This window comes from Boleophthalmus pectinirostris, unplaced genomic scaffold (genome assembly GCF_026225935.1).
Source record: "Boleophthalmus pectinirostris isolate CB_2022bp ecotype Guang Dong unplaced genomic scaffold, ASM2622593v1 HiC_scaffold_18, whole genome shotgun sequence".
Taxonomy (NCBI): domain Eukaryota; kingdom Metazoa; phylum Chordata; class Actinopteri; order Gobiiformes; family Gobiidae; genus Boleophthalmus; species Boleophthalmus pectinirostris.
In genome coordinates, this window is record NW_026571133.1 from 27,972,860 (window position 1) to 27,987,193 (window position 14,334).

Below are 14,334 nucleotides of genomic sequence, written 5' to 3' on the forward strand. Positions count from 1 at the left end.
CCTGTTTTATACCCTAACTCTTGATTAAATTGAGTTATATTAAGGGGCATGGACTCAACCTGTACAGTGGACCAGAACTTTTAGACTTTGAATAAATTGTGCCAAACAGAACATCGGAGAATAAAACATGACTGTTAATTGTAATAGTAGACTATTGGAAGTTACTATCCTTTAGTTACTATTAAAAGTCTAATAAACTGTGCTTATTAAGCCAGACTTATATTTTAACCAGCTGTTTCATTTTTATTTAACTATAAATGTCTTTAAAGCATCTGTTGGGACATCTGCTTCTTCAGAGCTCTGTCTGTGCACTGGGGCAAATAGAAATATCACAGAAATCCATTGAAAGCTGTATTTTAGCCCCAGGTCTAAAGCACACAAATCCAAGTTAGACATCATAATGAGTTAGGGCAAATTTAGAATAAGGCGCCATACCTTCAGCATTACCACAGTCTGAGTATGCACCAATCTGCATAGTGACACTGGTGTTAATGAGCGACTAGGAAACAGCTCATGATTAAAGTTGAGTTAATACCATAAACCATACTGCTTGCACATGTTTAGAATAATAATAATAGCTTTTAAGAGTAACTAACTAACACTTTGTTTATGGTAATATTTATAATTTTTCAGTATTATTTTTGCTACTTGCAATTGGTGGTGTGTGAGCTACTGTGTCCAAGTAATTTCCCTTGTGGTTCAATAAATGTATAATGTTGAAGGTTTGACAGATCTGTCTATATTTGGCCTTAGTTCTAGAGTGTTGTGACCAGTTGTGTGGTTTGTTCCTCTCTAAAGGGGTACTAACCTTTCCACTGATATGGCATTAAACTGATCTATATTATACTTTATCAATGACATACCTTTTTATTGCTGGAAAACTAACTTGATTCATTCTTACTTTGAGTGGGGTCTGACCTGGAACTTAGCCTGGTCGTGTCATCTGCTTGTCTCCATTAAGACTGAAATAGAATGGCATACTGTGGAACATTCTAGGCAGTCCAGTACCTCTGTATTGACAAGTAGTGTGACCTCTTCCACAAAAGTTACATAGTGCACCTTTAAATTAAACGGTTGTGCATAAATGTAATATACAAAAAACATGTTTTACTTGAAGAATTTAGTGTGAATGAGGTAAAAGTGGTTTAAAAGAGATCTATTCATATAAATCTTGTTGTGAAAAGCATCCTTTTTACTGGTAGCAATCCAATACGATGCAAAGGATAAAATAATCAGGCAGAAGTCAGTAAAGACATACTAGAGGAGAAGGGAATTATGGGACTTCCAGCTGCTTTCACTTAGGACTAAAGCGAAGCAGGGGATTTGTAGGTTTGGAGATGAACAGAAAACCAATTTCCCCTCATGGCTACATCTGCCACTGTGAATTTATACTGGCGTTGTGCTCAAAAAGGCAGAATAGATGTGATCAAACATCAGGGAGAATTGAGTAAGACATGTAATAGAAAGAGCCAGGAACAGAAAGGATGAAAGTGTCCAGAATAACGTAATACTCTGACAAAATTACATTATGGCCATGTTTATAGAAAGATAAAAACTTAACCAGCAACTATATGGCTTTAATCAATCCCCAAGCCACTCTAATTCTTCTAAAATGCAATTCCATATCCAATTCTTGTCAATTCCTGTTTTCGATACAAACACAACTGATTCAGGAGTGATCACTTGTGTCTGTAATCACATCACAATCACATCACACAGCCATTTGAGAACCCGCATTCTCTTCAACCAGCTCCTCCTATACCTATACCACATACCTTATAGTAGAATACCATTACCATCTAGCCTGATCAAATATTGTAATATAAAGCATTTTTGTGTATCCATTGTCCAATAAAGATTCAGTTCAATATAAATTGAATGCATTATAATTATTATGATTTATTGTTACTATTTTTTATTACATTTCTTAAGACACAATCATTAAAAAAAAACCCTGACCATTTGAAATGCAGTATTCAAATCACCAACTCTCAACTGAAATGAACTTGCAAAATATCATTTATGTTTATTTTGAGTTGTTTGCTCCTTTTAGATGTATTGCTGCCATTAAATAAATAAAAAATCCCAAAAAATCAAAAGGATATATATATATATATTTTTTTTTAAGCGAGTACATGTCACATTTTTTGTCATTTATATTGTACATGTTCTAATAATTTTTGGGAAAAGATTTGAACAGTGCAACATTTTTATTCTCTTAGTATTCACTGTTATTGAATGCCAGACTTACATCGCCATTTCTCAGAAAAACTGCAGAGTCACAGAATGTCAGTGCATTATCACTCTGCCTCTAAAATGAAACATAAGCTGTCATAGACTTCAGCTATTCTTCACAGGGAGTGAATGTGCGATTGTGGGCTAAAGGGAGTTTGTGGCAGTGTGTTTCTGCAAAGCTGCCACCCTGCTCAAGATTAATGAACAAGTTGGTGGGTGCTACCAGTCCTCCCCATGCTCCCCTCTCTGTATTGTGATTTATGGACAGCCAGCAGTCCAGGACTTATAATTTGAAGCAGGTTTGTTTTCCCACATATAGATGGAATTTTAAATGTAGTGATGAATGAGTGCTCGTGGTGTTTATATTGATTATTCTGGTGTGATGCAGTGTGTGGTATGTGCACATTTCAAGACTACTGTTTTTAAATGAATGGTGATTCTGCATTTTATACAGACAAAACATATCGCTCAGTATATGTTTCTGAGTAATGTGATCAAGATGATCAAGTACAGGGATTTCGTTAAATTGGCCAAACTGCCATACTGCCTTTTCTTTGGCCTGGAGGAGAGCCTCCTCCTGCCTCATATCTTCATAGTATGGCATTAAACATATCTATCCATTTACCCACTCAAACTTGTATTTGGAGTGATTCGTGCATTTTTCAGCAATCTTTAATCACTTGTTTTTAAGACACCAACTCCCGTTTTCAATGCCACAGCATACGCCCACTGCTCTCTACTTACTTCTTTCTCCAATTAAATTTTCTTAATCAGTGAGACATAAAAGATTTGGCAGCGTCACATAATCATTTTGGTGCAAATTTTTGAAACCCGCTGCTTGCTAGCATGATGCGTAGCTATCCATCAGAGGTGCCGACAGCTGCATGGCTCTTTGTTGTGATGATATAAGCTCCCATTTGGCACCACAGTTTTCTAACGCAGAAGTCGGCAGAGTCTGCAGATTATAACATAATGACCCACAGACATTATAGATTATAACTACTTAGTAGACACAAGCACAATTTGTCCTCTTTACGTTATCTACTGGGCATGATAGGGACCCTGCTGGTTGGCATGCATTGCCCAATGTCAGGTAGTATAAACATTAGATTTCAAGTTGTTTTTTTAATCAATGAATTAGATTTTTGGACACTTTAAAAACATCTACCTCTGTATAAAGGCCATTGTGCCACTGTTCTTCTAGAAGGCCCTGCTCTCCCTTTATTTCCCAGTCCAGGCATAGGTCTGACCTGATTTGTTATGGCGGGGACTTGGATGTTTCTCTGGTGGCAAGAAATTGAATGAACCGTGAAGCAATGCCAGGGCTGTTGTAAGATCATAGCTAGTGTTTTGAGGAGGGGAAAAAGCCTGAAACAGAGGGCAGCAGCCAGGCCACATGAACTGGTGGTGTGTGCAACTCTCCTGTTTCTAGATGATTTGATACAAGGGGAAATTACTTTTTTAGACTGGCTGCTGTGAACATTTTAGTGTGTGGTTTTGGGCCACAATAGAAAGGACACAAAGTTTTGCATTTTAATAGCTGGGATGTAACTTTAGATACTGAGAGACTGAGATACAAGGTCTTTGCTAGGGTTTTAGTTTCCAGTGTTGTGAATGGAAAAGGTATCCTCTCAAATGCTACAAAACATCTCATATTTTTTGTTTATTAAAAAAAAAAAAAACAATTGCCAAATCCAATAACTCTGATAGCAAGATAGATGCATTTTTACTTGGAATGTTTTGCTACATATTTCACCAGATAGAACCACTTCCAGATTTGCACCAGATTTGTCTTTTTTATATACTCAACCTCAGAGAATCCCCTATGGTACTAGGCAACTAAGACTGATTACCAGTGTATTATATGAATGAATGAATGAATAAATATGATTAAATTGTACTTTTTTGTGAAGTTTAAAATGATTCCAAGTATTGCTAGTTGGGAAACACTATACTAAAGCATGTTTGCGTGTTTTCTCAACAGGGAGGCCTCATCGCTCTTCTCCTCCTCATCCTCCTCTTCACCCTGGTTTTGTACACCCGTCATCGCTGGTGCAAACGTCGCCGGGTCCCTCAGAAGAGTGCTAGCACTGAAGCTACACATGAGATCCACTACATCCCCTCGGTCCTGCTGGGGCCACAGGGCAGGGACAGCTACCGCGGCTCCAGGAACACGCACCAACATGGCAGCTCGGTCATCGGTATGCCCATCCGAGAGACACCTATCCTGGATGACTACGACTGTGATGAAGATGATCCAAATGTTCAAATGTCTTCGTTCAACTCAACGCCCAACCAGATCCACAACAAGTTGAGTGATGGGAAGGTGCAGGACGACTACGGCACTATTGGGGGACATGCTGACAGGATGTGCCAAGAAAACAGTTTACAGCGCAATTTCAACACCCAAGGTATGGTGGTTTTTTCAGTAGTTCTTAAAGCACAGGGGACACTGTGTAACTGATATGGTGAGGATTGGGAAAAATATCTTGGAAAAAAACATGTATTTTCAATGTAAATGAGGTCACCTTTCCACATATCTGTCTTACTTGGCTTGGTGGAGTCCACAGAGTTAGATAAGCATGACATATAGAATAACATTCCAGGCAAAGCAGTAACATCTCCATGGAGACAAACAGGAACCATACCCTCTACCAGAAATGTTACAGAGTGCACATTAAAGGAAGTGAAATGTGTATTTGGGACATTATGACCTTGTGTGTAATATTGATGCTCTCACATTTTCCATGACTAAAATGCTGTTCTTTTCTATCAAAATCAGAAATCGTATTTTGCAACTTGACCTACAATAGCAGAAATAGAAATGGACCTCAAAAGGCAACCTTTGACTTCCATCACTTGAACCACTTTGTTTATCCTTTTCCTTCCTTGAACCATAGACAATGAACAGATGGAGCAGGCACAAAAGCTCCCATTACAGTCTAGTTCTTTTGTGTCTTTTCTGTCTTGCTTGCCTATTTTTCAAGATTTTAATACTCTATTCAGAAGTCGGTAAATCAAAACTCACAAACAGATGCCTGTATTTTTTACAGTCATGGATTCTTTTCTGACAATAATATTTTTGTTATATTATAATGCATTTAAACTATGAATAATAAATCAAGTCTTAAATCTTAAAATATTCAATAGAACATATTGTTATGACATTCAGTTTACTTGAACTGTTGTTTTTTCTGCATTCATCTCTAGACATCTGCTTTGCATTTTTGGTTAGGAATTATTGTGTAAAATATGCTTTCTGTTCCTTATTATTCCACTGTGAGCAGCACAGGAGAAAATGTGAAAATGTGTTGTCCTCAGCGGTTGTCCTGTCCCCCATTTGCCAGTCTGATTTGTACATCCGTGTAGGCTCACAGTGCCAGCTCCCCAGATGGCCAGGCCTGGACACTTCACTCAGCTCTGGTCAGCTCTCCTCATGTTCCCTAGCACAGCCTGTTCTGCCTCCGTTTGTCAAAAATAGGCAGTTTTACACAACGCGCTTTAATGCATCACTGACAATGTTAAAGTGCTGCATAGTCATTAACTGTACTCACTCACCAAAGTAAAAGCAGCTGTTTATACTTGGCTTGACTTCTAGTATAGAGTGCATGTCAGGCAGTAAAGTAATGGTGTCATCTAATGTAATGTGCAGAGGTCGAGTGACAGGGGACATTAGCAGGTCTATTAGATGTTGATATGTGTCACTGTGTGACCCAATGGACTTGGCTTGACTCAAACAAGGACAAAGTCAGTGTGACTGTGTAGAATAAAGTATGTACTCTGGTTTAGTAAGCATTTATCAAAAAGAAAGAGTGGGGTGTGAGTATCCACTTATCAGGATAGCTGGTGCAGAATGGCAGTCACGTCTCAGTCTGTTAGCCTCATGGTCTCAGGTTCTCTTACAACCACTGTGATATAGAGAAATAAATACAAAATCTCCTACTCAAAATGTGTAAGCTTGTTAAAATGTCCATATGCTATTTTCTGATCTATGTTATATTGTTGTTTCCTCATCACAAATATAATGTACCTGGGGTTGTGTTTTGTTTCATTCACTCATATTTAAAACACAAACCCTACATTTTTAGGCTGAGTTATTCTATTGAACGGACAACACTCTGTTCCACCTTGTCATGTCATGTGGTAATTATATGGATAATTTCAGTCTTTGAATAGCCAATCTCTGCTGGCCAAAAGGTAAAAGATAGCTGTTAACTTGAAAATGACCTCTACATGACTTCTCAAGGTGGAAAAGAGGTTTTTGAGCTTTGAGGGTGTAGACAGTCTAATAATAAAGGGTTACTCAAACATGTGTCAATGAAACAACTCCAGGTATGCGTTTAAGGAGGTAACAACATTCTAAGATGGGTTAAACTTCACAAGAGTCAATTTCGCATAATATAGGACCTTCAAGCTCATTATAAACCTAGCTGGTATTATTAATACTATTGAAAGCAAACAAACCTTTGTCATCATCATATATAAAGCATTCGTATAACATATTAGTGACTTGTTATTAGTTATGAGATATTTTTTGTGACATTTGATCTGAAACATCTCACTTTGCCCAGTTGATACTGACCCTTATTGTTTTATTGCATTTATGTCTTACAAGTCCTCAGATGAAGAAATGCACTACAGTAATGCACGATGACAGCTTTACTCAATATTACTAGGGTTTCAACACTATGAAAGATTAAGACCATTATCATAGTGATCAATCATTTAAAACATTCTACTTTTTAAATAGGAAAAAGTTACATACAACAGAAAGCTGAAGCTGAAACCCATGAATAGATGACTTAAGAAATTCTTATGTACAGACCTGTTGTATTTCTTACCTTGACAGTTTCGGTTTCACTCTGTCGACTTCCTCAGAAGTGTCACATGATGCCGTGTCGTGTCTGGTTATGTGATTTAAACAGATTTAGACTGATTAAGAATTTCTGCTGTCCGACTTCTTCAAAACTGTATCCTAGCTATGAGAAAGTTGGCTTGCCCCCTCATCCTGATTTACAGTGTGGAGGGCAGATCTCAGTGACCTCACTCCAACTTGTACTTGTATATGAAATATATAAAGACATTCTTGCTTGACAAGGTATAGTGTGTGCATTGCTTAATCAAATAAAACATTGCAGTGTGTAGCATTGACCAAAGCTCTCTATTTAGTATACAATGTAAAAAACAAATTTGTATTTAGACAAATAACAACATCATAAGTGAATTGATGAATCAACTAAACTTACTGGTATTTGAAATCAGTAACTTTTAAAATAACATTACCAGCTCATAATTCTTACTCGGCACAATTAGCATGTTTTCGTCCAACTCTGAACAGAAAGTGAGGAACAGACTGTCTGAGGCCAGTCTGGCACAATAATGTACAAATTCTATTCCTATAGTGATTGAATTGGCAGCTAGAAATATGTCTTCTGTGTTTTAATTTGCATTATGAATTATATTCTGCTTTTCCTTAGATTAATTACACATTTTCGACAAGCCCAGTCAAAACATAAATGTCTCAAGGGCTACACTTTCCCAGCTTGCCTCTCAACAAATGAGCAACAATGGTTATGAATTAGCTTGTCCTGTAGTGGCTTTTGCACTGCCCTCATTGGAAGAAAATACCTCAATAAATTGAATGTACCTTTAAGAATTCTTAAAGGTACATTCAAGAATGCCCTTCTTCTATAAATATACCTCAATAACTTCCCCAAACAAACTAAAGTCAATAAAACCAAAATGGATAAACAATCCCTCCTGTTTACTGACCTCGCTGCTCAATTATCCTTTCAGCTCCAAATATTCACTCGCATTTTCCCTTCAATGTCAAGGCGTGTTATTTTCCTTATCAGAAGTTGTCCTTCAAATTAAAGGCACATCCTTCACTTCTTTCTGTGCTAATTTACAGGTCAGACTGTGGACTGTCTAAAGCAATTGTTGCTAATTTATCCAATGATAAACGATCATTGTGTTCAGAAAAGAAAGAGCCAGTTCTAAGTTAAAATGGCCGTAATAAAATAATAAAGAGCTTTCATAAAAGCAGACAAAATCGTAGAACACACTGTGACATGCATCATTATGCTATACTGTTACTGTGTCTGTGCAGTTAGTCCTGTCTCTCAGCCAGTGGGTTGAATGCTTTAGTTTCCCTGCTTTTCTTAATATATTACAGTTGTATAGCAGAAATTAAATCTCTTTGAACTTTTATTCCTTCATTCATCTTGAAACAGGTATGTTTTAAAAGCAGTAGTGATTTATGAATGCCATCGTCCTTGGTGCACCCTACATAAGTTCTAAAGCTGAATATATTTTTTTTTTCTTTTCAGTTCAAAACAAATAGATTAGATAGTTCTTTTAATGGGTCAATGAACATAGACTAGAGAGACTTTTAAAATAAATCTCAGCAGCTCAAATAATACACTTTTCAACTCTAGACCCATTTAAGACAACCAATGTATTCCACTGTAGTCCAAGCTCCAAGCTGACCATAGGTATTGTACTCTCTGGGCTTGAGAGAACTCAAGCCCAGGTCTGTTTGTGATGAGGAAACAACATTAGAACAGATCAGAAAATGAAGTCATATATATGAGCTTTAAAAACAAAACCTTCATTGGTGATCTAAATACACAGACTCAAAGTACACGTCTTTAGCGCAGCCCAGAGACCTGTAAAGTCAACGTTTTGGAACATGTCTTCAAATGATGATGAAAAATGAACTACAGCCGTTTACACAGAACCCACAGGAAACCAGACAGTGTCGTGAAAACGCAATGAAACACAATAAAAAGAGGGATTGGCCGCTTCCTCAACACCACAAACACATGCCTCTATCAAAACAATTAACTGCTGAATTTCCATGAAAGCAAAGAGCCAGCGCTAACCATTTGGGGAAAATGTTTACTCTGATTTTACTGACAAACACTACGATTACATTTGTGATTTATGTTTTAACAATAGGATTCTGTTCAGAGTTCATTTTAAGAAGAATAATTGAGAAGAATTGATGAAAAGATGACAAGAATCACATTTCAGTGATTCATTTGTACAGATCTAAACTACAGGATTAGCAGTTTTTATGCAGAATATAACAGGAGATTTTGTTGTTTGTGGAGGAAATTATAATACATCATATATTTCAGATCTGAAATGTAATTTTACTAATTTGCTATTCATTCAAATTGCAATTTTGATTTTAATGGAGATGAATCTGCTGACCTACAAAGAACCAGGACTGAGATTCAGTCATTGCTGATGGTGAAGGGTGAGCCTGGGTGTTTTAAAGGAGAGGTCTACAGCCAATCCTCTATCAGAAAAAGACTTCAAGACACCTCAACATTGGTTTGGAGAAGAGTTAAAAGTAAGAAATGAGGCATATCTGTGTATTTAATAGCAAGTAATATATATAAATATAGCATATATATATATATATATATATATATATATATATATATATATATATATATATATATATATATATATATATATACATACATATACACACATACACACACACACACACACACACACACACACACACACACATATATATATATATATATATATATATATATATATATATATATAATATATATATATATATATATATATATATATATTCTCTATAAAAGCATTCTATGACAGTTGAATTGAATGCATTGGCCATTAGCGTACATCCCACCTGTGCTTTGATGCCATCATTCCCAAAGTGACCAAATGCCAGTCTTTGGTTTATATTTGTCCTTTCTGACAGATAACCCCATTCAGCTGGACTCTCTGGTATTATCCCTGCGGATTATGGTCATAGCTCATGCGCTTGTGCACAGTAGCAGCTTTTGTTACACAGACAGCTAAACAAATTGGGGCTGTCACTTTCAATCTTTACTACAGTCTTTAGATTCAGGAAAGGATTTTGATGGAACGCAACAGGAGTCTATGACAAACTAATCTGATGAGTAATCAGAGAGCGCAAGGTCACAATTACAAAACAATGAACTTAGTCAGCTTTGTCCATCTTTTTAGCTTTCCATTTTTCGCCTTCGGATTGTGGGAGTGAAAGAACAGGGAATTGTAATCGAAAAAGAGTTATATAACAAAAAGAAATGGTTTGCTCTCATGTTGTGACCAAGAGGATAAACAGGCTTGTTGGTTTCACATAGATCACAAATTCAGCCTGAATCTCTGCCTGCTGGAGATTTCTTCAGATAGTGACAAAAGCCTACCAAAGACATCCGGAGGAAAAAAAAAACAGCATGTAAGAAATGAATATGTTGTTACATCATCATAATGCAAAAATTGTAAGCAGTTTTCAGTCTTGTGTTAGTTAACCTTATTGCTGTTCTTGCTCTCGTTCTTGATCATATCAGAAAGCTGAATGAGCTCCTGCTGTCAGATTCTATGACTTATAACTTGTGTTTGTATCCCCAATATTTTGTGGCTAATGGCATCCCAAGCTGAGTTGTTTTTGAATCAGCACTAGTGCATACATTACCTCCTCTACTGTGCAAAATTCATCCTCAAAAACAAACCCGGAGTTGTGTTTTGTTTCATTCACACATGTTTGTAATCCTGTATTATGAATCTATGTACATCTCCAAAGCCCAACATGCTCAGTTTTACCTTGTGATGTCATGAAGCAATAGTTTTTATGTTAACAGCTACCTTTTACCTTTTAAAGATTGGCAATTCCAGGACTGAAATGATCCAAGTTATTCTAGTGAAGGTGTGTTGAGTTTAAAAACATAGTGGAGCCCTTGCAGGATTTGTAGGCTAGACATATGTAATGAAACATAGCAGAAACAGAAAATAGCATAATATAGGCCCTTTACCTATGTGTCTCTATGCACTGTGTGACTGGAACAATCAATTTCTGTTTGCAAGATACACAAATCCATTAAAAGCTGCACTGAATTTGTTTTTTATCTTTGGATTATTTGAAGTCATGCTGGGCTCTAAAGCAAGTCACTTTTCACTCTTGTGTAATACACTCTTGAACTCTGTAAGATAGGCCTCCTCTAAGTTCACACTTAACGATTTAGTTAAATACTTTCAGCATGTTAAGACCAACATTTGTACACATAAAAGGTTTTCATTTGAGAGTGTTATAGGTTACCCTACCTGTGGAGAGTTTAAAAACCGGACCACACATTATATGGGCATACCTCAACAGTAATGTTATATTAATAAAAAAAAAAAAATACAGTTGTAGCATGTCTTTAATTTTCAATTTGTAGATTAAGAACAAAAACATTGACATTCGCCTATAGTGTGAGATTAAGGAAGTCTGATATGTCTTTGTGCTCTGATCATCATTCTTTTAGTGAAGAGTGGTGTATGTAATTCAGAATGAAAGAACTGACAAAGCTTCAGTCTGCTAAAAAAAAAAAAAAAAGACAATCTGAACAGCACTGTCTTGTATAAAGATAGATGACAGATGTATATCAAGACAACTTATGCAAATATTGGACTCACTGTACACACTCTCATCTGATCATATAGTTGTAAATCGCCAAAAATGTACTGTAGAAAAAGTAAGCAATATAATATTAAAATATTAAGTAATTCATAATAATAGAGCAGGTTCTAACAATTCAAGTTCTAGCAATTTGGCAATACACTTTATTGTTTATTTGATATATTGGTTACTTTAAAGCAACACCATGTAACTTTCTGTAGGTGGTACATCACCATACTGTGTAATATTATTGGTCCTCCTCACATTGCAGTGCAATAAAAAACATCCAATATAGAAATGAACTTTTCTTGCTTTTATGTTTACTTTTCTTGTTTATGTTATGTTTATGTTTATTCTTTGGCTACACTGTGAGTAATTAACTAAGTAACTGTAACTTACAAATAAGGAGATAGTGTTTATGTAATTCAAGATTATAAGAGCAGTTTGCTTCAAATGTTTGTTTTATATTATTTTATTACCGACCGTGAACTCTAACTGAACTCGGCTTATGACGGTGTTAATGGTGTGTCTCCAGCAGATGAGTGATAAAGATATAAAGCTTAGCTTATAATAGTGAAGAATTATTCCGTATTGTATTGATTAATAATGTATACAGCTTGTCCTCTCTGCCCATTTGATAAATAGGTTGGAGTTAGTTAAAGAGACTGTCCGTTATTACTTGTGTTTTTTCAATGGCAGTTGTTACGGCTCGCGGTCTGTCTCCGGCTCCGCATCGCCTGGCGCTCCCCGTTTGTATCACCGCTTGTATCTTCCGTGTTTGCATGTCCCGTGTGGTGCCTGATGTCTGACTGGTGGGCCGTGGTTCCGAGGATGTGGGCTGGCTCCGACACCCCTTGTGCTGTGGTTGGAGGATTGACGTCCCGTCCCTCCAATCCCATCCTTCCACCTCCATCACCTCCGCCAATAAAAGTGTGGTGCGCCTGTCCCTCCTGGCGGCTGGATGGCAGTTTCAGTTCGCCCTCACAACTGTAGACTTTCGCTTGTTGTTATTGTAAAGTGTGTTTTGTATTATACCTTTTAGTTTTGCCAGGTTGGCTCGGCCCTTGGCAGTGTTTTTTTGTTTCCTCAGTTTTGAGGGTTTAGTAAATTTCTGGAGTTGTGAAATCTCAATTGTGACGTTTAGTTATTTATTTTTTTTGTTCATCTATTTACCTACACCACTTTATAAAATCTATTTACGTTACATCATATCTGGTTTGTGTTACTTTCCTTTGTCCCTAGCACTGGGTTGTAACACAGTAAAGTTGTTAATAATGTGTTTGGAGGCATTATGACCACCGAAAGAGTGTATTGATAAAGTTGACATAATTGTACCCTATTTCAACATATAATTAATACTGGTTGGTGAGACATATGAAAGAAGACAGCAACAAAATCATTTGGTAACATGTTCGACAAAATGACAAAAGAAAAGCACAGCATGCATACGATGGAAACCTTTGTGGGTCAGCACAGCCCATGCATGAATCAACAGGTTCAAACTTGACCTTTTGTCTTTTTAATGAATGTCACTCTCTTGTTTGACACCTTGTTTTCAGCTATTTGAATAGGACTGGGTGATATAACAAGAAAAAAAAAAAAAATCCTCATGGTCTATCACAATTTTCAATTCAACATTATTTTATCTTAACAAAAAATACATTCAATATTAATTTTGTGAACAAAAATAATATAGACTTTTAACCCTTGTCCTTTAATAATTAAAAATACGCAACTTTATTCCTCCAATGTCTGACGTAGGCCTGTAACGATAATCAGTAAATCAATGAATCGAACAATAACTTTAAATGAGCTCGATAACTTTTCTGGCCACTGCTAATTTCTATTTGCATGCATGTTTTCCTCGTTTCTCTCTCTCTACCAAAGAGACTGAAAGTCAAAAGGCTTCTATCACTCTCTCATTACTCTCATTTCCTTAGCTTAATGACACTTGAACAAACATGTCAGCATAGACTGTATAGTGCCGTATATATCTATATCTATATATCTATCTATCTATCTATCTATATATATATATATATATATATATATGTGTGTGTGTGTGTGTATATATTATATATATATATATATATATATATATATATATATATATATATATATATATATATATATATATATATATATATATGCGCAGCCTGAATGCACAAAGCACCACTGTCCATGCGTTTAACATGAAGCCACAACGCTAGCGCTGCTGTCAGAGCACCAAAACTGTTCATCGCCGTGTGACAAAACAAGTCACGATGCCAAATCAACACTAGTGAGTGGGACACGGCTCAGCGGCCCACATGCATCAAATGGAGCGAGCACACAAACGACGAGAAGAAATGGCTCAAACCCCAGCAGCCGACATACACCCATACACGTGTGACGCAATTAGCCTAGCCCCGTGGAGAGCCCACAATGCGCTGAAATCCTACAAGACACTGACATGATACCAGACAGGACATCGGCTCACTCTGCAGGAGACATGCGCAGAGTATAATGATGATCCCTGTATTAAAAAATGGACTAAGGGAGGAGCCAGGCTCTATATTATGAATAGGATTTTTTGACGGACAAAATAGCAAAACAAGATCATGTAGAGCGAGTTAACACAAACACGTTAAGACCAAAATGTTGAG

At 36.6% G+C, this 14,334-nt stretch overlaps 1 protein-coding gene across 2 annotated transcripts in view; it reads left to right on the plus strand.

Moving 5' to 3' along the window:
* LOC110160621 (astrotactin-2) overlaps window positions 1–14,334 on the plus strand; it is a 213,133-nt gene that overhangs the window by 48,389 nt on the left and 150,410 nt on the right. For both annotated transcript variants that reach the window (XM_055153913.1, XM_055153914.1), the window contains exon 3: window positions 4,220–4,646. In XM_055153913.1, coding sequence (XP_055009888.1) covers window positions 4,220–4,646 — 427 coding nt within the window. The remainder of the gene's footprint in view (window positions 1–4,219; window positions 4,647–14,334) is intronic.